Below are 23,080 nucleotides of genomic sequence, written 5' to 3'. Positions count from 1 at the left end.
AGAGCTCTCTATGGGCTTGATTCACAAAGCGGTGCTAACTGTTTAGCATGGGTGTGCTAAACAGTTAGCACGTGAAGTGCCGTTTGCGAACTTTTGCGCGCGCAAAGTGCCGCGATTCGCGCGATCGCGGACTTTTTCACGTAGAATTTGCGGCATGCTAAACAGTTAGCACCGCTTTGTAAATCAAGCCCTATGACTTTGAAAGTCGTGGAGCTCAGTGGCTCTTTTGCATAGATAACAACTGGAGTTTCTTAACTCTTCCTGTGCTGGAAACAATATTAGACTTATGTCTCTGCTCCTAATGTTTTATTCCTTAGCTGTACTACACATACGAATCATTATATCATCATTTTTTTTTCGCTTCAGTGTCTCTTTAAAGGTTATTGTGCTGTTGCATATCTTTTAGGGAAGAGAGAAAGTTCTGAGTTCAGCTAATTAGTGTACTAATGACAGGATTCAGGAGAGGGCTTTCACGTAAAATAAAAACAAAATCCACAAAATACAGTCTGTGTATTTTTTTATTGCACTATTGACCAATGATGTTGGTACTACTTCACATGAAGCCCCTCAGCTGATGTTATATATGCCCTGGCCATGCAGGCCCCGGCGGGCGATGGCATCAGAGTGGTGGGCACTGAACGCTCTCTGCCGCGCCTTTTCACTGGGAAACGTGTCCAGGTGTGGCCCGACCTAGAAGAAAGAGAGGAACATTATTACTCCACCAATACACACATGCACTGCACATGGTCATCAATGCAAACAACATCAATTCATTATTATTATTATCAGGGCCGGATTCACCATAAGGCACTGTAGGCACCTGCCTACAGGCGCCTGATGATGGAAAGGCAGCTCACTCCCCTCCCTGAGTGCCTCCCTCTCTTCTTTCCCTGTGCAGAGGCCCAAGTCGAGTTTAAATGAGAGGCTACTCACCTGACTGTCAGCATTCCACTAATGAGATCTACCTTCAACTGGGGGAACCTCTAGCTACCTAATACTTTGGGGTCACCTCTAGCTACTTAATGCTGAGAGAACTTCTGGCTACCTAATACTAAATGGCACCTGTAGCTACCTATGACAGGCAAGAAAAGTAAGGGAGAAGTGACTGCTGGGTCAGCCAGCACACTAGCAGTGCAGTTCGGAGGGGGTTTGTAGGTTCATGGAGGTGGAAGCCTAGGGTGCCAGGACATCTGTGCCTATAGGCTCCTGTGATGTTAATACAGTCATAATTATTATTATTATTATTATTAAGTATTTTTATAGTGTTGTACAGAGCCTTGTTACATAACTGTCTCTCAAAGGGGTTCACAATCTAATTCCTACCATAGTCTTATGTCTATGTATGTATTGTGTAGCGTATGTATCGTAGTCTAGGGCCAATTTAGGGGGAAACAAGTTAACCTATCTGTATGTTTTTGGGGCGTGGAAGGAAACCGGAGTGGCAGGAGGAAACCCACACAGACACGGGGAGAACATGCAAACTCCATGCAGATAGTGCCTTGGCTGGGGTTCGAACCAGGGACATGCAGTCTGTTATTACATGGAGTATAAAAACTTTATAGATTGTGATCGGTTTACACGGTGTCGCATACTATTTTGATCTCCTATAGTACGCATGACAGGAGGTGATGCGTACTTTGTGTTGCATGCAAATTTGGGTTATCTACAGTACGCATGACAGGATGTGATGCGTGCTTTACGTTACAAGCAAGTTTTAGGCCAACACATGCAAATAGGCTCACCTCTGACATACACAGAGAGGAGGGTAGGTCCCTCCCCTCCTTGATAAGATGCATGATCTGTATCTACCCTGTAACGAGCATGAATGTAATGCGTGCACACACCCAGTCTGGGCGTTTCCCCCACTAGTCTTCAGTATAAAAACCTGTGCCTCACAAGGCAATTCAGCTCTGACTTGGGCAGTTGCTGGGGGAATTGCTACTGGTGGGGGGCTTGCACTTTGTAAATAACTACTGTATATATGTATAGCACTCTTTGAAAAAGCCGTAGGGTGAAACATGTTAGAGTTCCATATTACAGCACTTTTGTAAATAGCACCTCATATCCACTCTGCAATCTCTCCAGTATTTTCACTTTGCAGCATATACCATACTACTAAGGGGCTCCCTAAGCAGGTTATCAAGCCTGCATCTGAGCTTACCTTTTGTATATTCTGTATAGTGTAGTAGGTTTACATGCGACCTCTATGTGGAATAGCTACACCACAATCGTTTTTGTGGGGGATTAGCAAAGACCTCCACATTATATATTGGTCTCTGCACTTATGAGAAGTGTTCTAACCTACTGAGGAGTAACCTGATACGTTTGTTCCCTCCTCTTGAGCAAATAGCTCTTTTAGATATTAAGCAACTTATCTGTGCTTTCTAGTACCTATAGGGCCTGTCCCTCTTGGACTTAGTGTTTGTTATATATTTCCTGGTACAAAATTTTCTCGGTCTGTGTTTGAATGTGATCGGTTTCAGGCTGAAATCGATTCACAATCTGTTTGCAGTGGTGGCCATACGATCCCTCTCTGATCAGATTTGATCAGAGAGGGATCTATCTGTTGGTCAAATCTGATGGCAAATCGACCAGTGTATGGCTACCTTAAGAGCTGTTAGAACCTTTATTTGAACCTTTATTTGTTAAAGATGAACTACTGCTGAATGAACGTGCCGCCTGGCTGATCTTTCTGTGCAAAAACTTGTAGGCTTGTGAAGATGCACTTTTATGTGGTAAAAATAACTCATCTTTTCAACCTTGGATTAAAGCTACGCACACACACAAGATTATTGACGCCCATTAGGGGTCGGGAAAGTTTCCTTTGGTCAACAATTTGAGGCTGATACTGTACTGATGCATTGCTAGCCTCCAGGCTAGCAATGTGTTCTGTTGCCATGGAGGGGTGGAGGGAGGACGATCTGCGCACAACATCGTAGCTTCTAGTGGCTGAGTAGAGTGAAAAAAAAAATGCGATCGGGCAGGGCCGGATTTACCTCAGAGGAGCCTGTAGGCACAGATGTCCTGGCACCTTAGACTTTGCTCCTCTGGGAATCTACAAACCCCCTCACTGAATGGCACCACAAGTGTGCTGGCTGACCTAGCTGTCACTTCTCCCGTACTTCCCTTGCCCATTCTATGTAGCTACAGGTGCCCCTTAGTATTAGGTAGCCAGGCGTACCCTCAACGTTAAGTAGTCAGAGTTGCCTCCAAGTATTAAAGAGACTCTGTAACATGAAAAACATCCCCTGGGGGGTACTCCCCTCGGGTGGGGGAAGCCTCGGGATCCTAATGAGGCTTCCCACGCCGTCCTCTGTCCCACGGGGGTCTCGCCGCAGCCCTCCGAACAGCCGGCGACTGTGCCGACTGTCAGTTCAAGATTTACCTTTGCTGGCTCCAGCGGGGGCGCTGTGGCGACTTTCGGCACGGAAATAGACGGAAATACCCGATCTCCGTCGGGTCCGCTCTACTGCGCAGGCGCCGGAAACTTGCGCCTGCGCAGTAGAGCAGACCCGACGGCGATCGGGTATTTCCGCCTACTTCGGCGCCGACAGCCATCAGAGCGCCTGCGCAGGAGCCAGGAAGGTAAATATTGCGTCACCGCTGTACGGAGGGCTACAGCGAGACCCCCGAGGGACGCAGGACGGCGTGGGAAGCCTCATTAGGATCCTGAGGCTTCCCCCACCCGAGGTGAGTACCCCCCAGGGGCCGTTTTGTCGTTACAGTTCCTCTTTAAGTAGCTAGAGGAACCTCAATATGAAGTAGCTAGAGGTGTCCCTGACTGAAGGGAGATCTCATCGGTTGAATGCAGAGAACAGGTTGAGAAATCACTTGTGTACTATATCATCAGGACTCTGCATAAAGAAGGAGGGAGGAAGGCACTCGGGGAGGGGAAGTGAGCCACCTTTCCATTATCAGGCGCCTGTAGGCATGTGCCCACAGAGCATTATGGTAAATCCGGTCCTGCGATCGGGGCTGCTTGAGTTTCAGACATGTTGGATTCTTAAGTGACGTCAGGCAGACACTGCACACACACTAGATAAGCAAACGATCATCTGGCAATGCAGTTATTATTTGCCGTTTTGGCAAACGCTATCTAATGTTTATATGTAGCTTATTTCTTGCTTAAAGAGAACCTGAGGTGGTTTTTTGGGGGGGCAGATGGGACACAGAGGCATGTTCTCTGCCTTATGACATGTCTCTATGTCCCCACACTGCCGCTCTCTGCCCCCCCCCCCACCGTTGCGCTAGAGCCCCCCTCTCCCCCCCCCCCCCTGAGATTAGCGGCAATATTTGTCGCTATCTCAGAGGTAAACATGTTGGAGAGGGATTACCTGTTCAAAACGCTGGCCAGGGGCGGTCCTGCAGGGTTTCCAGAGATGCCATTGGGCAGCTCCCTCTCCCTGGCGACGCCCCCTGTCGCTCCCCTGCCTCCCTGCACACTGTGAATGAGAGAATAATTCTCTCATTCCAGTATCGTGACCCAGAGGTCACAAATGTGGATCATTGAGGCCCACAGGGGCGGTGGGGAGTGGCGGTTTTGGAGGCTACCTGATCCGCTCAGCCTCCGAAGATCTCCTTGTTGGTGCTTGTCGACTTGCGCACTCATGTGGATATAGCCTGTACAGTAGAGCAGACCTGATTGTACTCGGCTATTTCCGCCTGAGCCCGAGTGGGAGGTGCTACTGGGCCTGCGCAGGAGGCACTTTTACCTTTACAGGTTTACTTTAAGGTGGTCATACATCTAGCAATTTTGCGGCCGGTCGCCCATCCGATTTGGTAATTGTTATTGGGTGAAAATCGGTGCAGCAACACCGATGCGGAATCAGTTGAATGTATCGATAGAACAAGCTGGAAAATCTCTGGCCAATGTGGACGATCAGGTGTGCAGTGGTAACGGCATGCGATATCACATGATTGAACCCACGGCCGCTGTCTCCCCAAATGCTAATGTGCCCCCTGCGCATTAAAATATCTCACCTGTCCAGCCACGACAAGTGTCCAGCTTTTCTTGGTTGCGCATTCTTGTCACTTGACACATGCGCCACATGCTATGCGCGGCAGCCACGTGGGACAAGAATGCGGAAACAAGAGATGCTGGACTATGTACAGCGATACGGAAGATGTTGGCGCTAAATTAATAATGACCACAATCAAAGTGGTTTTAGATTGTTATTATATTTCTAATTTTGCACAATTTAAACTATGCACGCCTTTCTACAACAAGAGTGGCGTAGCAATAGGGGTTACAGATTTTACGAATGCACCGGGGCCCCTGGACTAGAGGGGCCCACTATAGGCCCTCCTTCATCCATCTTATTAGCTTTTCATTGGTGCTATGCTGGTAATGGACACTTCTATATGTGCATTGCATTGTGGTAATCCTTAACAAACTGTTTCCTTACTCTACAGGGGCGTAACAATAGACCCCACAAGGGATGAATCCGCAGGGGCCCCAGAAGCCACAGGGGGCCCTGTCCTGAAAGACTGACAACTAAGGGTAAGGAGAGACAAAACTTTCTGCTCTCTGCACAATTTATCTAATGACTGCATCTGCTCAGCCACTGATAAGGGATCATATAAAGTTTTGTAGACAAAAATTTGTAGACTGTCCCTCTTCAGTGTACAGGGGAAGGAGGCCCCATGCAAAGTTTTGCAGGGGAGCGCAGTGATTTCTAGTTATGCCCCTGTTACTCTATATACACCTCTCTGACACTGCAGCTGTGCTCGGTAGGTTTTGGGGCTCAATATAAATAGAGTACTTGGGGCAACATGTAAAACTCACACTGGGGCCCCAAACTCCTTCGCTACGCCACTGTACAACATAATGCATAGAGATCCCCCCACTCAACCCCTACAAACTTATCCCACCTGTCTTAAGCTGTCCTCCTTCACTTCACATGGTTTGCGAGTAGCGGCCCTTATATGGCGAGGCTACGGATGACCTACCCCGAGATGATTCAATCACGCAACAGCCCATATGCCAGCACAGCTGCAGCCCACACCCCATTCCAGGACACGCTGCGTCTAGAAGGGTAACCGGGGCCCACCTACTCCATCGCCCGTCACACACACACACAGATTTAGATGCAAATGATTTTGTGAAGCCGTCACGAGTGACGCCTGACAGGGCATAATGAGGATTGCTAAATGTTTTATGAGGTCAACATGCAGCTTTTCCGAGCAGCTGTCAAACAAGAAAGAATTTAGCAAAGAGTGGAGGGAAAAAAAACTTCCCTCACCTCATTAAACCCGACAGGTCCGGACTGAGTGCCTCCGCCATCAATGCGCCGGCCGTTTGGTGTCAGTAATTTGCGGCGAGGAGAAAAAGGACAAGAAGAAGGGAAGAAAAAGAGAATGCGGAGAGAGAAAGAGAGAGAGAGGGAGAGAGAGAGGGAAGCTGGGGCCTTGGGGGAGGCTGGGGAATAGCGCCTGCACTAGGAGCACTTCTGCTCCTAATTGGAAGCAATGGGCATTATCAACCAAGGATTTTCTGCCGCTCCCTGACAGCTAACGCTAGCGGAATGATAGCCCACTTGTCAGTGTAAAAGGACCATTAAAAACAAACAATTTTGATTTAATTGGAGGCGTGCGCTGGGGGCCCAGGTGAGGCGTCTCATCATTCCCCTCTTCTGCCACCTTTCTGTGCGTTGACGGGTTCAGAAGAACCTGCGAGAGGGAGACGGGAAGAGAGGCGCCAAGGCGGGGAGGCGTTCCTGCAGACCCCAGGAAAATGCCAATTCCCAGGGAAATCGCTCTTCTCTGTTTTTCCCAAGCTTGATCTCTAGATTTCGGATTTTATTTATTTTTTTAAAGCGCTGGTTACTTATAATCATCTCTTGTAATGGACACCCCTAGGCTGTGTAACATAAAACTACCCCTTTAGATATGGAGGTTATCACAATTAATCTTTATATAGTGTTTGTTTTGTTTTCTTTTATAATGGGCATGGAAAGATTGCAGAAAATAGAATCTTTGTTCTAGAAAGCACTGAGTGTTGCTGAGTGAATTACATGGCATTCAGAATCTTTTTTTAACACCCCCTGCTGTGTTATAGGACAACTATCGTGAGGAATTGTAAAATTTAAAATGCATGCCTATAAATGAACATTTCGCCCAAAGTAAAATGCACCATAACTTTCTTTTTTTCCTACGTTTCTGTCACTTACAGAAGGCCATGAAAATCTGAAAGATCTAACAGGTTTGGATTCGTTCATCTCCTAATGGAGGATTCTCAGTTAATTCTTTATTTACAAAAGCACTTACTGAACTGCTGCTGCTCGGTCCAATGGACATAATAATATGCAAACAAATAAGGAGGCTGCCTGGCCGTGGGAGCAATTGGGAGTCATATTAATTTGGTCAAATACTGCTAACTCCGCTGCCGAAGGGAGACTTCGGAAGTCTTTGGGAGCCCGGGTGCTCCCCAATACTGGCCGCTCCATACTGCGCACGGGCGCGTGCATTAGTGCGTGCGCAGTATGGAGCCCCCTGTCTTCAGGAGGACTCGGCTCCCGAAGACTTCTGAAGTCCCCTGCGATGGGGGAATCAAATGGAGATGCCAACGCTGCACCGAGGGCACCGGGAGAGGTATGGGAAGGCTCTATAGGACCCAGAGCCGTCCCTCTTCTTGGATAAGTATCTGGCTTTTTTATTTTAAAACGACTCCCAATGAGTTTAAAGATCCTTTCCAGGGAGGGCTTTTGTAAAGAATAAAGGAAATACTGAGAATCTCCTATGAGGAGATAGACTAGCCCAAAACCTGTCATATCTGTTAGCTTATTACTACCTACTGTAAGTGACAACAATATAGAAAAAAAGTAGTCTACAGTGCATTTTATTCTGGGACAAATGTAAATTTTATATGTATATGATTTCAATTTTACAATTTTTCGTGATAGTGGTCCTGTAAGTGGCATAACACTTAATCCAGCCACTGCATCTTCTTTAACCACTTGCCGACCAGGGGAATTTTCACTGATCGGTGCTGCGTGGGCTCTACAGCCCGCAGCACCGATCAGGAGTGCAGCAGGGCGATCAGACTACCCCCCTTTTTTCCCCACTAGGGGGATGTCCTGCTGGGGGGGTCTGATCGCCGCCGGCCATTAGTGGGTAGCGGGGGGGGGCTCCTCAAAGCCCCCCTCCGCAGCGTTTTGTGCGCTCCCTCCCTCCCCTTACCTCCCTCTCCCTTCCTGGGCTGCGCAGGACGGATTTCCGTCCTGCGCATTGTGGGATAGGCTTCAGCCTATCATATGCCGGCGATCCCCGGCCAATCAGAGGCCGGGGATCGCCGATCTGCCTTACGGCGCTGCTGCGCAGCAGCGCCGGATCATGTAAACAGCGGGGATTTCTTCCCCGCCTGTTTACATTTTGCCGGCGAGCCGCTATCGGCGGCTCTCCGGCTGTTCACGGAGACACCCTCCGTGAACTGACATGGAAAGGCCGCTCGATCGAGCGGCCGTTTCCATGGTAACCCGCAGACGACCAGTTTATGCCAATCGGCGTTAGCTGGTCGTCAAGAGGTTAAAGGACCACTATGATGAAAAACTGTGACATTTTAAAATACGTGTGTTCCTATACATATCAAATGTACATTTGTCTTAGAGTGGAGTGCACTGTAAATGACTTATTTCCTATGTAGCTGTCAATTCCAGTAGATATCATTAATCTGATGGTTCTGACCTCTTGCCAACAGGTGATCAGGGGCGTAGCAATAGGGGTTGCAGAGGTAGCGACCGCATCGGGGCCCTTGGGCCAGAGGGGCCCCATGGGGCCCTTCCTCAACCAAAGCATTAGCTGTTTATTGGTCCTGTGGTGGTAATAATCACCTCTATAGATGCTTTGAATCATAGTAATCATTAACAAACTGTTCCCCATCCGATTCTTGCACCACCTGTATGACCAAGGCAGGTTTTGTTGCGCCGTATCAAGTGTTATATATAGAGTGCTGGGAGGGGCCCCATGTAAAACTCGCACCGGGGCCCATAGCTCCAAAGCTACGCCACTGCAGGTGATCCATCTCCTCATGGGAGATTCTCCTACTCTTTTCAGAAGTATACTATTCTGGCAGTTGGACTGTGCCATTGCCTTCCTGGGAGTGCTTTTGAAGCTAAAGGTGCCTATTAGGCCCCGTTCACACTTGAGGTTCTCTGCCAAACGGACCGGATGACCTGACCGGATCCGGACCGGATCTGGATCGGAACCGTACGGTTCTGATCCGGATCCGATCCGGTCAGTTTGCATCAGGTGTTCATCAGGATGCGATCCGGATCCGTTTGGCAAAAGATAGTAGAAAAGAAATAAAAATGTTGGGGTCTGGGAGGTCAGCAGAAGGTGGACCTGTGGAATCAGGCCCTCCGCTGTTTAGCACTCACCTCCACCTCCGACATACTGCCAACATCTCCAGCACGTTTAAAGTCACTGCTGCTCCACTCCAAAATGCTTGCCCATGTGTCCCCATCCAAAATCGCCGCTACAATACGCATAGGAAGTGGGGTAGAACATCCGGATTTTTAGCCAGTGTGTTGTGCGCTCTCCGGTTCTCATTGGTTTGTATTGGCCGGATGGTGCAGTCCGGCTCCGCTCCGGATACGGCTGCCGGAGGAGCCGGACCAAAAAATAGCGCATGTTGGGTCTTATGCCGGAGTCCGGATCCGGTCCGGACGAAACGGACGCATGTGAACGGACGCATAGGCTTTCATTGCTATGCCGTGCGTCCGTTACGTCCGTTCTGCATGCGGTCCGGCTCCGGCACGGCGATTCCGGACGGCGACCGCTAATGTGAACCGGGCCGTAGTGATGTGATTTTTAGCGAATGACCGTATTTTCAATAAGGTCCATCAGATTAAAAGATTAGATTGTATTTAATTGATCCACAGCATTGCGGATTCCAAACTATTCCAGATATCGAATCCAGTTGTGATTGGACCAATGAAAACATCCGCCACTCCTATCGACCAGATTGTTCAAGGAAATCATCAATTATGCACATTTTGTGGCTCAATTAGGCCCATCAGCTTCTCTGTTTTCGTACAACATAATCGGAATAATCTGATCAAAAACAGGATCATTCATAAAAAAATGGTACCAATAATGGACACCTTAGGCCCGGTTCACATTAGCGTTCCCTGTCCGGATTCGCCGGGCCGGATCCGGACCGTATACTGTACAAACGGAACGTACGTTCCGCATACCAATGCAAAGGCTATGCGGACGTTCACACGCGTCCGTTCCGTACAGTACGAAGCCGGACCGGATCCGGAGGCTTTTCCAACATACGCTATTTTTTAGGTCCAGATCATCCGGCCCACGCACCCGGACCGGAGCCGGACTGCACCATCCGGAAACAGAAACCTATGGGGAACGGAAAGCACAGAACACACTGGAGACAAACACCTGACGTTCTACCCCACTTCCTATGCGTATCATAGCGGCCATTTCGGATGGGGACACATGGGCCCAGCATTCCTGGAGTGGAGCAGCAGTGACACACGTGCTGGAGCTGTTTGGCAGTATGTCGGAGGTGGAGGTGAGGCCTACAGCGGAGGACCTGATTCTACAGGTGCACCAGGTGCACCTTCTGCAGACACCAACAATTTTTATGGTGAAATTGTAATTTTTTACCCCACGGATCCGGATGGCAGCCTGATACAGTCCTGATGCAAACGGACCGGATCTGGATCGGAACCGTACGGTTCCGATCCGGTCAGATACTGATCCGATCCGGTCCGTTTGCATGCCAAAACGCAAGTGTGAAGGGGCCTTAAAGAGGAACTGTACCAAAAATAACATAACGGTAATGAATAAAATTGCTTATTTTTCACAGTATTCATTTATAGGTTATTTAGTGTTTGATCATTACAAAATCTTTCCTCTCCATGATTTACATTCTGAAATATATCACTGGTGGTGACATCTTTAGTTCTGCTAGGTGATCTCTGCGGAATGTTTGTTACTGAGAGTTCTATGCACAGTGGGAGATATTGCTTGCTTGGCAGTTGGAAAAAGCCATTATTTCCCACAATGCAATGAGGTTCACAGACAGCAAACTCGCAGGAGGACCATGGTCATGACATCACACTGTGGGAGGGGTTTCACCACAATATCAGCCACACAGAGCCTCCTGATGATCTATTCAAGAAAAGGAAAAGATTTCTCATGGAAAAAGGGATATCAGCTACTGATTGGGATGAAGTTCAATCTATATATCGTTAGTAAAGGATACATCCAAGCACCTGAAAAAAAAAAAAAAAGATCCACTTACCTGGGGCTTCCTCCAGCCTGTGGCAGCCGTCCTGTGCCCTTGCCGCAGCTCCGGTGGCTCCCGGTCTTCTCCGTTGGCATAGACGACCTCGCCAGGTCGGGTTCCGGGTCGGCTTCTTCTGCATTCCACCGCGCGAGTCACATGGTCTCTCCGATGTCATCAGGACGGTACTGTGCAGGTAAGTGGATCTTTTTTTTTTCAGGTGCTTGGATCACTCCTTTTAGGTCAAAGGTAGCTTCTTCCAGCTCCTAGAAGTCTGTGTGATAGCTACAGCCATCATGTTCTTCATGTAAATTGTGCAGTTATAATCAGAGCCAGGACAAGGTCCTCCAGCACCCAAGGCTGAGACACCAAAGTGCGCCCCTCCATCCCACCCCAGCCGTCACACACTGATTGCTATTAGAGTAAGAGGCATCTCCAGGGTCCCCAACACCTTAATCTCTAGTTATCTGGCTTGCAGTCGCTGCCATGTATCCCCTTTTCTTATTTCTCTCTGCTTCAAACACAATAGGGGAATGATAGCTGAGTGAGTTGTGCGCCCCTCCTACACTGCGCCCTGAGGCTGGAGCCTCTCTCGACTCTGCCTCAGCCTGGTCCTGGTTATAATACCTCTATAACAAGCACAGCCATTATCCTCTCCATATATTTAGTATGCAGTCATTATACACCTCTATAACAAGTATAGTTGCGTGAGCACGGCTGCGCCTGCGCAGTAGCACGAAGGCAATCGTAAACGAGTGGTTTCATATTACTGCGCAGGTGCGGTTGTACTTGCGCAGGTGCAGTACGGCCATGCTCTTGCATGGAGCATGGCACCAATCAGATTACCAACAAACTTTTGTGGGTAATCTTTGGAGGGTCTGCAAATGGAACGAGGGACCTGAAGATGCCATGGGAAGCCTCATTAGGATCCAGAGGCTTCCCTCTTCTTACGTTAGGTAAGTACCGTATGTGTTTTTGTAACCAAGCTTAACTCGGATATACTTCTTTAGTGTAATCAGTTCAGGTCATGTGACCAAACTTAAAACAAACATATAAGCTGAACAAAGCCAGTTTTGACACATAAAATTGCTGAGACAAGGTCCTCCAGCACCCAAGGCTGAGACACCAAAGTGCGCCCCTCCATCCATCCCACCCCAGCCGTCAAACACTGATTGCTATTAGACTAAGAGGCGCCCCAGGGCCCCCAACATCATAACCTCTAGTTATCTGGCTTGCAGTCGCTGCCATGTATCCCCTTTTCTTATTTCTCTCTACTTCAAACACAATTTCTATATATAATATCCAAGTGTCCCTTCGTCCTGTCCCTGTGTCAGTGCTTTTGTGCTAGTGCGCATGTCCTGCACCAACACAGCCGTTGGAACAGGACGGGGCAGGAGGCAGCCGGGCGGGCGCACGCACACGGTAGGCAGGTGCACGCGTGTACGGTGGACAGTGCGTGCGACGGGTGTGCGCGCACGGCAGGCAGCAGTGAAAGACCTAGAGCCCGTTTTAAAACGGGCTTACGTCAGGTAGTAGGGGAATAATAGCTGAGTGAGTTGTATGCCCCCTCCTACACTGCACCCGAGGCTGGAGCCTCTCTCACCTCTGCCTCGGTCCAGCCCTGCTTGGCCCTTTGCATACTAGTCTATCAGACAACATTTTTTCCCAGAAAAACAATATGATTTGGTAATGTTGATATGCTGTATTGCTTTATGTATTGCTGTATTACAGGTCCCCTTTCAACAAATAAAATATATAGATGTGGAAGGACGGTGCAGAGCTATCAGGTTGTAGTGTCTCAACCTTGTCTTCACAGAAATGGAATGCTGTCTGGACTGGTGGCGTAACATGTACTTCTTCTCCCCTATCAGGATAGGCAGTGATGTCCTTCACTGATGAAACATGCCGAGATTAATGGTTGGGCCATGTGACATCAACCCCAAGGCACATGCTGGTGGCCAGGTTCACCTCCTGGTGTTATCTCCTTGTGTCTCTGCAGGTCATTGTGTCTTCCTGTGTTCCAGGCTCAAACACTAGACAGGAAATGAACTTGTTCTAAACATTCTACCCACACTCTCGGCACAACAATGCAGAGAATAGTCTGTAGATAGCATGGCAAAAGATCCGTAAAGTTATGCCCATACACTTGTCATCTGCCCATCCTTGATGGGTTACATGTCTACACAGCGTGGGGAGGGTGGAATTTTTTTTATATATAAAGCCAACGGAAAGAGCTGGAGATCCCATTAGCCTCATGCCTAAAGCATACAGGCAGCCACAGTGGGCAGCATGTGGCGTAGTGGTTAGCGCTCTCACCTGGCAGCGCTGGGTCCTCGGTTTGAATCCCCGCCAGGGCACTATCAGCACAGAGTATGTATGTTCTCCCTGTGTCTGAGTGGGTTTTCTCTGTACACTCCGCTTTCCTCCGACATCCCAAAAAACATGCAGATAAGTTAATTGGCTCCCCCTCTAAATTGCTCCAGATTGGGACTAGAAGGACCATTATATGCTCCAACTCCCAGCTTTCTACAATGAGTTAACAGGATGTGTATCTTTACAAACATTTGAAGCAAAAGACAAGCCAGGGTAATTGCTTCCAAAGGGGTAAACTGGGCAATTGCCCAGGGCCTCCAATTTACATGGGGAACCTAAATCAGGGATTGGAGAGAACGCAGTAACCTAAAACCACATCATGAGACAAACCCCTGCTACCTCTCCAGCGAAGCAGGTGCTTTGGTGCCACACAGTGCTTGCGGTGGGACCACTTCAGCTATAGTCCACGGTCCGCGCATGGATAATTCAGGATTCTGGTGAACGCCGGACCCCGAATAATTTTTCCCTTTGAGTTGCTACGACTCGGAGGGGAAATATTTTTTTACGCAGCTGGGAATTTCAGTGGCAGCAGGGTGAGGGGCGTAGCAATAGGGGTTGCAGAGGTAGCCACCGCATCGGGGGCCCTGGAGGGTCCTCCCTCAACTACAGTATTAGCTCTCTATTGGTCCTGTGCTCATAATAATCACTTCTGTAGATACTTTGAATAGTGGTAATCATTAACAAGCTGTTCCCCATCCCCTTCTTACACTGTAGTTGCCATTGGCAGGTTTTGGTGCATCGATTGCTATGTATAGAATGCATGGGGGGCCCCATTGTAAAACATGTATCGGGGCCCACAGCTCCTTAGCTCCACCACTTGGAGGGTGAGCCGCCCATCATTTGTACACCCTCTCCAGGTGTGGTTCTCAAAGAGGGCCTGTCCCTCTAAAGCAGAGGTCTCAAACTCAATTTACCTGGGGGCCGCAGGAGGCAAAGTCAGGATGAGGCTGGGCCGCATAAGGAAATTTACAATCGCGGCGCATCGCTGCCTCTGCCCGCCCCTCTCACTGCTCCTTCACAGAGAGGGGCGGGGAGAGGCGGTAATCCGTGTGGCGATTGACGTCAGGAGGGGCAGAGCTGAAAGCTCTGCCCCTTCCAGGAAATGCCGGCGGATTGCCCCCCGGGCGATTTGGGGGCTCTGCAGCCCTCGTTTAGCGGCGGGGATGCGGCGGATTACTTGGGAGCACTGAAGCGAACTATAAGGAAGCTTTTGCCAGCGAGGGCCACAAAATATTGTATCGAGGGCCGCAAATGGCCCGCGGGCCGCGAGTTTGAGACCCCTGCTCTAAAGGATATTGGCATGTGAAAACATGAGTTAATTGTTATTGGCATTAGGCTCAGTTCCCACTACTTCGGAAACATTTTTATGGCCTACTGTGAAAACGCATTTGCCCTGGCTCCAACCAGCCCACAGACGGACCACCGAAGCAGACACTACACTGTCCGCTCCCGCTGGCTGTTGTCCTTCTCAAGTGGGAATCTAGTCTTATAAAGGGAAATACTCTAAAAGGTTTTACATTAATTGTATGCTGAGCAGGGAATTAGCACTAAGTGCTATATCTGTACTGTATTAATATTATAAAATATTGTCACCGGGGATTGACAAATTACATTGCACTGCTGCAGTTCAGATCATGGAACAGAAACACCTGCTTCAAGCCTGATTTCATCTTTCAGAAGGTGTGTGGCAACCTGATATAAAGATAGATTTCAAGTAATTAAACCAGCCAGATAAAAAAAACAAATTAACAAACAAACAAAACTGCACAGGTCTGGCAAAATTCACAATCCCATGGAGGTATTATTAGGTTGTGTTGTGCAGCTGCCGGTACCCAAATGCGCCTTCCGAGATCTGCATGTCAGAATTTCACTTGGAAATATCATATTTCTGTGTCTGCATGAACTTAGCGGATTGTCAGCAGGAAGAGAGTGACACAGCGGGGTAGACTTGTGTTTACAGGCTTGCTAATAGCCTCCCGTGTCTTCCCATGCACTGTCAGGGCTGTGTGCATGGTGACACACGCAGAGGCAGCAGTCATCCTATACCGGGCACGCAGCATTCTCTATACCTCACCTGTCCTTATTAACCAGAACCCATCCGTCCACTTCCTGTTACCGCGGGTGACAGATGAGATACTTCCACACCAAACAAAACCCGCTTTCTGTACTGGTGGGAGGAAAGAGCAGAGCATTGTGACAAGGCATAGGCGGGGGAGGCCCTGGCCAGGCTTATGTTTTATTAATGTAATGGGAACACTTTCCCATTTGGGGTTCCTTTTCCTCTTGCCACAGTGCCAATATAGGTTAGTATTTAAAATGGTTAGAAATACATTTATTTTTTTATAAAAACACCAATGGTCATGTGACCATTGCTGCTCCTTTAAATGCGTACGCATGGTTCTGGCGTTGGTGTTTTGGGTGGAGGAAGAAGCCGAGAGACAGCTCTCCCTGTGCTAGGCATAGTAGGGGGACTATATTCCCTATTTGTCCCTTTGGACACGTAATTCGAAGGTCCAGCTATTGCCGGCAACCAAATTGTTGCAATTTGACGAGAAAGTTCCCATCTGCCGCTATAGCTGTAATTAACTTTACGGTCTATGACCCCAAAGCCAGGCACTACTCGTGGCGGTGTCGTGCAGGCGCCAAGATAAACTTATTTGCTTTAAAGGGAACCAGAGACGAATATTTCACACAAAACACACATATCAATCAATAGCTTGTAAAGAATAAATGCTCTACCTGATCATTTCGCCACTCTGGTGTTCCTTTTTGAATGTTTTTATCCATTATTGCTCCAGGAAAAATCCAATATGGCCGCCGGCTCATACCCCTTCTGCTTCCAGGTTATGAGCTGTTCTGGATGTGCTGTATAGGCTATATGAGACTATTGACAAGCAGGGCTGCTGCTGCTGCAGCCTTTCATCTGTGTGCTTTCAACTTTATTATTCTGGTATGCTGTGTCGGAGCAATGCTTTTCTGCGCTGCTAGATTTGGGCACAGCTGGCGCCACCATAGTCTACAAAGAGAATCACAACTGAGCAGCGCTCAGTGAGTAACGTCGGCGACGTCAGAAGGCGGAGCCGAGGTTGCTTAAAAAACACAATAATTCGGCCTCCAGCAATAGCTGGAAGCCGAATTATATCATTCCCCCACTATCCATGGCAGCCTGGAGGGGGAATAGTAATTAATACAGCCTGGACTTTTGCAGAAGCAGGATCAGCCATATACCGGCTGTATCCTACGCCCAAGTCTACCGGCGCCGATTTCAAATGTATGCTGCTGTGTGGCTGCCTGTAGGAAGTGTCTCTCATAGGAATGAAACTGCACAGATAATAATGATGACTGCACAGTGCACACAGATCACACAGCAGCTACACTTGTCTGTTGTTTCAGAGCTTCTTTCTCAACAGAGCAGGCCCTCCCATGTCATCAGAGCTCTGAGTATGCAAAGCAGGAAAGCCGATCCAGGAGGAGGCGGGCTTGAAAAGACTTCAGAGAAGACTGACTCAGCTCTAATGATTCCAGGTCAAACCTAGACTGAATGCTCATTCGGGGATTCTTATCAGAGCAGCCCCTCCAATGTCATCAGACCTCTGAGTATGCAAAGCAGGAAAGCCAAACCAGGAGGAGGCGGGCTTGAAAAGACTTCACAGAAGACTGACTCAGCTCTAATGATTCCGGGTCAAACCTAGACTGAATGCTCAGTCGGGGATTCTTATCAGAGCTGATAACAAGCAGATCGAGCAGAGAAGGATAAAACTAAAAGCAGGGTAGGTGTTTACTTTCATGTTTCCACTAATAAATGTAGTAAAATACACAAGGGTGCTTCATCTCTGGTTCTCTTTAAGTCCCACAAAGATAGGAAGGCTCTTCTCTACAAGAGGCGCAACATCTAAACCTCTAACTTCTGCTCCCCCACTGGTCGCATTACTGCTTCCAATGATGCCTGCCAGGGGAGGAAAGGGTTGGGGAGGATTTTTAAGGGAAAACTGTAGTGGATTGGGGGTGAAAGTTGCCATATTTGGGGGTGTAAATACAAATCATGGTGTCTACCAGCAAAATGATGATGGGCTTCCCTAGTGCTAACTCACCACCCCCTGCCCCAGTATTGCCGGCATTGTGGTGGCTGCAACTCAGTGGCTGTTAATGCTGCTGGCACAGTGGCAAGAGGGGGCCCCATGGGTTGTTGCTGCACCCTGGCTCAGACTGACAGTGTTTCAACCAGAAACACAGTCACCAGTGTGCTCTAGAGGGGAAGGCAGTGTGCTGTTGTTTTTGTACTGCTTAGAATAATGCACATTTGAAGCTCTTGAGGGCCACGTAAAATACCATGGATGGCCTTGAGTTTGACACCTGTGCTCTAGCATTTCATCTACCATTCTATGCACCTATCCAAGTGGGTACAGTGTCTGATACTGCTACATTCCTGTGATACTTACATTTGTATTGCACTGAATGAGTTCTGCTCTGCAGTGTGTCCCTGTCCGCTATGCTGAATCTTTCTGTACAGGAAGTAGCAGCCAGAGCTCATGTGCCAGAGATTGAGAGATTTTTAACCAGCGGCAGCTTGTTTTAGAACCATTAATGTTCAGACTATGGTTATAACAAAAATATATCGCCAAATTGCTTCATAACTGTAATAACCTGGGTACCCGTGATCACATCTGGTGGAGATGTAGCAAAGTTCACCGTGTGTGGTTGAGGGTGTGCATCTGGGAATCCTCCCTAATTAGCAAACCGCGGCCCAAAATTCCCATTCACACATTATAATTTATTAGGGGCACCATACCCAGACCTCACATTTGCACAAAATGCGCTTGGTAATCATATATTTTCCGCAACCAAGCTGACCACAGCTGCGTCGTGGAACTCCAAAACTTTATCCTTCGTATTAGTCAAAAGTAGACTGGGCCATACCCTTTTTTTTCGAAAAACTTCAAGCTAGGTTGGAAGATAATATGACTAAATTTAATAAGATCTGGACTCCATTTATGGACTATCTCTTAGGCTCAGAGCGCAGTTCTTAAAGAGAACCCGAGGTGTGTTTAAAGAATGTTATCTGCATACAGAGGCGGGATCTGCCTATACAGCCCAGCCTCTGTTGCTATCCCAAACCCCACTAAGGTCCCCCTGCACTCTGCAATCCCTCATAAATCACAGCCGTGCTGTGAGGCTGTGTTTACATCTGTAGTGTCAGTCTCAGCTGCTCCCCCGCCTCCTGCATAGCTCCGGTCCCTGCCCCCGTCCCTTCCCTCCAATCAGCAGGGAGGGAAGGGATGCAGGCGGGGACTGGAGTTCTGCAGGAGGCGGGGAGAGCAGCAGACTGACACTATAGAGATAAACACAGCCAGCTCTGACAAGCTGTTTGTCAGCAGCAGGGCTGTAATTTATGAGGGATTGCAGAGTGCAGGGGGACCTTAGGGGGGTTTGGGATAGCAACAGAGGTTGGGCTGTATAGGCAGATCCAGCCTCTGTATGCAGATAATATTCTTCAAACCCACCTCGGGTTCTCTTTAAGTTAGAGACCTTTGAGGTTATTTTAGTTCTCATCTACCCCCTGTTTAACAATTAGATATGGCTGATCTGGCACTCCTCGTCCCTCTACCTTTACCTTTTTCTCTCTCTTTAAACTTTTGTTCTTCTTTCCACGGTCCTGAATTTTTCCTTTATTTTTCCCTTCATTATCTTTTCCTTACCAGGAACATATGTTGTCACATGCAAGATTGTATCCCTAAGTATATAAGGAGCATTATATATGCATCTTATTCCTGCCTTCGCTGGAAGACGGGCGTCAATTGCTGGCTTAAAAGATTTTATTTAGAATATATCCCTACCCAACCAAGAGTGGTTTAGTCAATGGGTGGGAGATGGCTTCCTAAAGATACATTTACACTGGCATTGTTTCCCACTATTCATGTTTGACTTAAAGGGACCTTGAGCAGTAGATTAAAATGAAATCGGTACTTACCTGGGGCCTCCTCCAGCCCACCGTAGGCCGCGAGGTCCCCCGGCGTCCTCCTGGCTCCTCTCCAGGTCCCGCTGGTGGCTCCTTTACCGGCGACTTTCAGGCAAAGTGTCGGCCCAACACTTCCTAACACAGTCCTGCGACTGCGCAGTTTTCTAACTCTGAACCAAGCATGCGCAGGACTGTCACGCTGGCCGCCGTGATGACGCGTAGCAGCCGGCGTGATGATGCGGAGCGTCCTGTTCCAGGAAGTGTTGGGCCGACACTTCGCCTGAAAGTCACCGGTAAAGGAGCTGCCAGCGGGGTGGGAGAGGAGCCAGGAGGACCTCGCGACCTACGGTGGGCTGGAGGAAGCCCCAGGTAAGTACCGATTTCATTTTAATCCACTGTTCAGGGTCCCTTTAATTTATATAGATTATAAAAGGCTTCCCCTATTTGATTTTAATATGGAAAAGATCTGCTTATTCTACACATTTGTTTTGGATGCTATTCGGAAACTATGCACTGTCTTTTTGACTTTTTGTTATCATTTGTTGCAGACTGATTTAAATGTCTGATTGTCTAATGTTGTGCTCTGTGTGAGACAAATTCTGTTTGTTTATTATTTTTCTAAAATTCAATAAAAATGATTGATGGTTGTGACAAAGGGACATGTAAGGGTACCCATACGTTACTCAATTTTGTGAGCCGCCCGACCTTCCAATCCAATAATTTTAACTATTTAGAGGAGAATCCTTGCCACAACATGGCCACCCTATCGATCTTTTCAATCTTTCCGTCATCCTGGAAAATCTTGGTTGCAAGGGCTTGGGGGCACGGTGGTAACGGCATTTCCCTGGTGACTGACGAACTCCCGGACGGTGTTGCCCCAAAAGTATATGCCCCACCCCTTCCTGTGGTGAGTGTTGAAGACTCACCTGTCATGCCAGGGTGAATCCTCGCCTCTTCTGAGGCCCAGCCTCTTTTTCAATTGTCACCATGAGCCCCTGTACCATGTGACATCACTACATGCACCAGGGTCACATGGTACAGACGTACATGGTGAGGCTGAACACAGGAGCAGGCCAGGAGTCGCGCCTGCACACCAGTAAGCCTTCAACACTCATCACAGGTGGGACATCTATTGGAAATCAGTGTACAGTATACATGCAGGCAACAGATCCCTCTCTGATCAGATTCGATAGAGGGATCCATCTATTGGTCGATCTGGTGGCAGATAGAGTAAATTATGGCCACTTTTAGGCCCAACTTGCAGGCAGCTATTTAGAAAGCTGGAAAAAAATACGCAAAGTACTTTGTCAGCAATTGAACTTCCAAATGACTGCAAAGAACATCAGTCATTTACTTGAGCCATCTAAGATCTCCCGTCTGTGGCCAGCAGAACGGGATTTATTTGACATCAGCTAATAGAAAACTTCTGCACAGATACATACAAGCTCTGCCAGTGACATGGAAAATGTTTGTGCCTGGGTTGGTTGGGACAATACATCAGATCACTGTCAGTGTATCGCTAGTTTGCAAAGTCCCTGTATCCTTCCATCTCTGTCTGTCTCTTGTGACCTTTCTTCCATAATGACGGGCGCTGTAGGATAACACAGGCCCCTTGGCTTGTCCTCTTGCACCTGGCTGACCTCAGCATACTCGGGACGACTGACTGGCCTCCTTGCCGTGAGTTACAGATGTATTGAGTTGGGGTGAACATTACTTGCATTGACATCTCCCATGACTTCGTCAATCTGTTCAACACTGCCCTCCACTGAATCAAGCAGACCTCACAGCGGAGGTGGCATCTCATGGGCTTATAAATGATTACTGACATATGTTAATGGAGCATGTCAAGGTGGGAGAAGAACGGGAGGGAAGACCTGCTTCATCACTGACCTGTCAGAGCCATTGTCGGCTTGTCAGCTAACAGCGTGGAAATAAAACCAGAGGAAGCCTCATGTATCACATACAAAGCCATTACTTACACCAGCTCACCTATACTATGGAAGAAAGCAGCTTCAGGATTGGCTATAGCAAAAAGAGTTAACTGGACAACCAAGGGATTATGGGAAAGTTCCCATTATAATTTAGTAACTTTATCCTGGAGTTGGCCTAAAAACTTTAACAGTAATCTTTCACTTAGCCCCGAAGCAATGACACAAACTGCAGCACTGATATTGTTCGTATAATGGAATTTGAGAAGCAAAAAAGACTGATTGCGTCTATACTGTATTAATTGCACAAAGTTTTCTATGTATTCCATATACCTGCTAGCATATTATATTAACCATTTCAGCCCGCGGGTTTTTTTCACCTTACGGATGAGAGGAATTTTCACATTTCTGCGCTTCTCCCCTTCATTCTACAATAGCTTTTTCACTACTTATCACAACAAAATTATCTACAACTTGTTTTTTCCCGCCACCAATTAGGCTTTCTTTGGGTGGTACATTATGCTAATAGGCAGCGCAGTGACACCAATTGAGAATGATCACTGTTTTGAACTAATTTTTTATTTCCAGTTATATAGCTTTTTATTAATAACATTGCATCATATTTGCAGTTTAGAAACCAAACTCTGTGTTTTAAAATATAAAATAAAGCAGAGATAATGGCCCTTTGAACTTTCCTGCAGTAAAGCCTTATCTTAAGCTGTCTCTCACTGTTTCTTGGCTGTTTAGGTGCTTCAGAACACTAGACCGTATTTCACCCAGTGGGTCGGATAGCTCAGAGAAGCTCTTTAGCATGGATTACAACTGAAGTTTTTATTTCAACTCTTCCTTTACTGAAAAACAATATGAGATTCTTTTCTTTGCTACTAATGCACTATGTACTACACATACAATTATCGCATACATTAATTTTCGCTTCAGGTTTGCTTTAAAAGCCCAATTTAATTAATTATTTCAAAGCTCTTATGTGCTTTAAAAGTTTGGACAAGAACTCCATACAGTATAGGCTACTGTAGTAATGTAGAATCCCTGATGACAAAAGAAGGATGTGGAAACAGTGTGGACTGGCTAGATCAGTGCTCCTCAAACTAAGGCCCGTGGGCCGAATGCGGCCCCCCGAGGCTTTTTTACCGGCCCCCCACACACAAAATGTATTACTTATAGATGCGGTCCACTGTATCTTTAAATACTGGTGGCCGCATATAGAATAGCAGTTCTGGTACCACCCTTCCGCACTGAAACCAGAAAGCAGTAATTTGCTGGCTTCTGGGTTAATGGGTGGAGGGGATGACTTGTAACAAGCATAATCACATATATTTTGGTCAGTGCTGTGCAGAAATGTTATGATTCCTTTGCAAAGGGGAAATGGAGGGTTGTGTTGTATACGTTGCTACAGTGATCATGTGTGTATGGGTGAGATTGTGCTGCATGCTTTTGTAGGCCATTGGGTGCAGGGATGCTCAAATCCGTATTCGGGAGATACCCGGATAGTTGTATCCGGATATCTCCCAGTACACCTTTGCGGGGGGAGGGGGGGCAATCTTTCCTATATGACGTCTT

At 47.7% G+C, this 23,080-nt stretch overlaps 1 protein-coding gene across 1 annotated transcript in view; it reads right to left on the bottom strand.

Annotated features, from left to right (window-relative positions):
• Positions 1-500: 500 nt before the first annotated feature.
• The window catches only part of CFAP77 (cilia and flagella associated protein 77), a 268,445-nt gene continuing 245,865 nt past the window's right edge, over positions 501-23,080 (bottom strand). The window contains exon 6 of the mRNA XM_068249907.1: positions 501-690. Within this exon, the coding sequence (XP_068106008.1) occupies positions 568-690 (123 nt within the window). The 3' untranslated portion in view covers positions 501-567. The remainder of the gene's footprint in view (positions 691-23,080) is intronic.

This window comes from Hyperolius riggenbachi, chromosome 8 (genome assembly GCF_040937935.1).
Source record: "Hyperolius riggenbachi isolate aHypRig1 chromosome 8, aHypRig1.pri, whole genome shotgun sequence".
Classification (NCBI taxonomy): domain Eukaryota; kingdom Metazoa; phylum Chordata; class Amphibia; order Anura; family Hyperoliidae; genus Hyperolius; species Hyperolius riggenbachi.
Note: the sequence above shows the minus strand (reverse complement) of the source record. Positions and strands in the feature narration are given on the sequence as shown.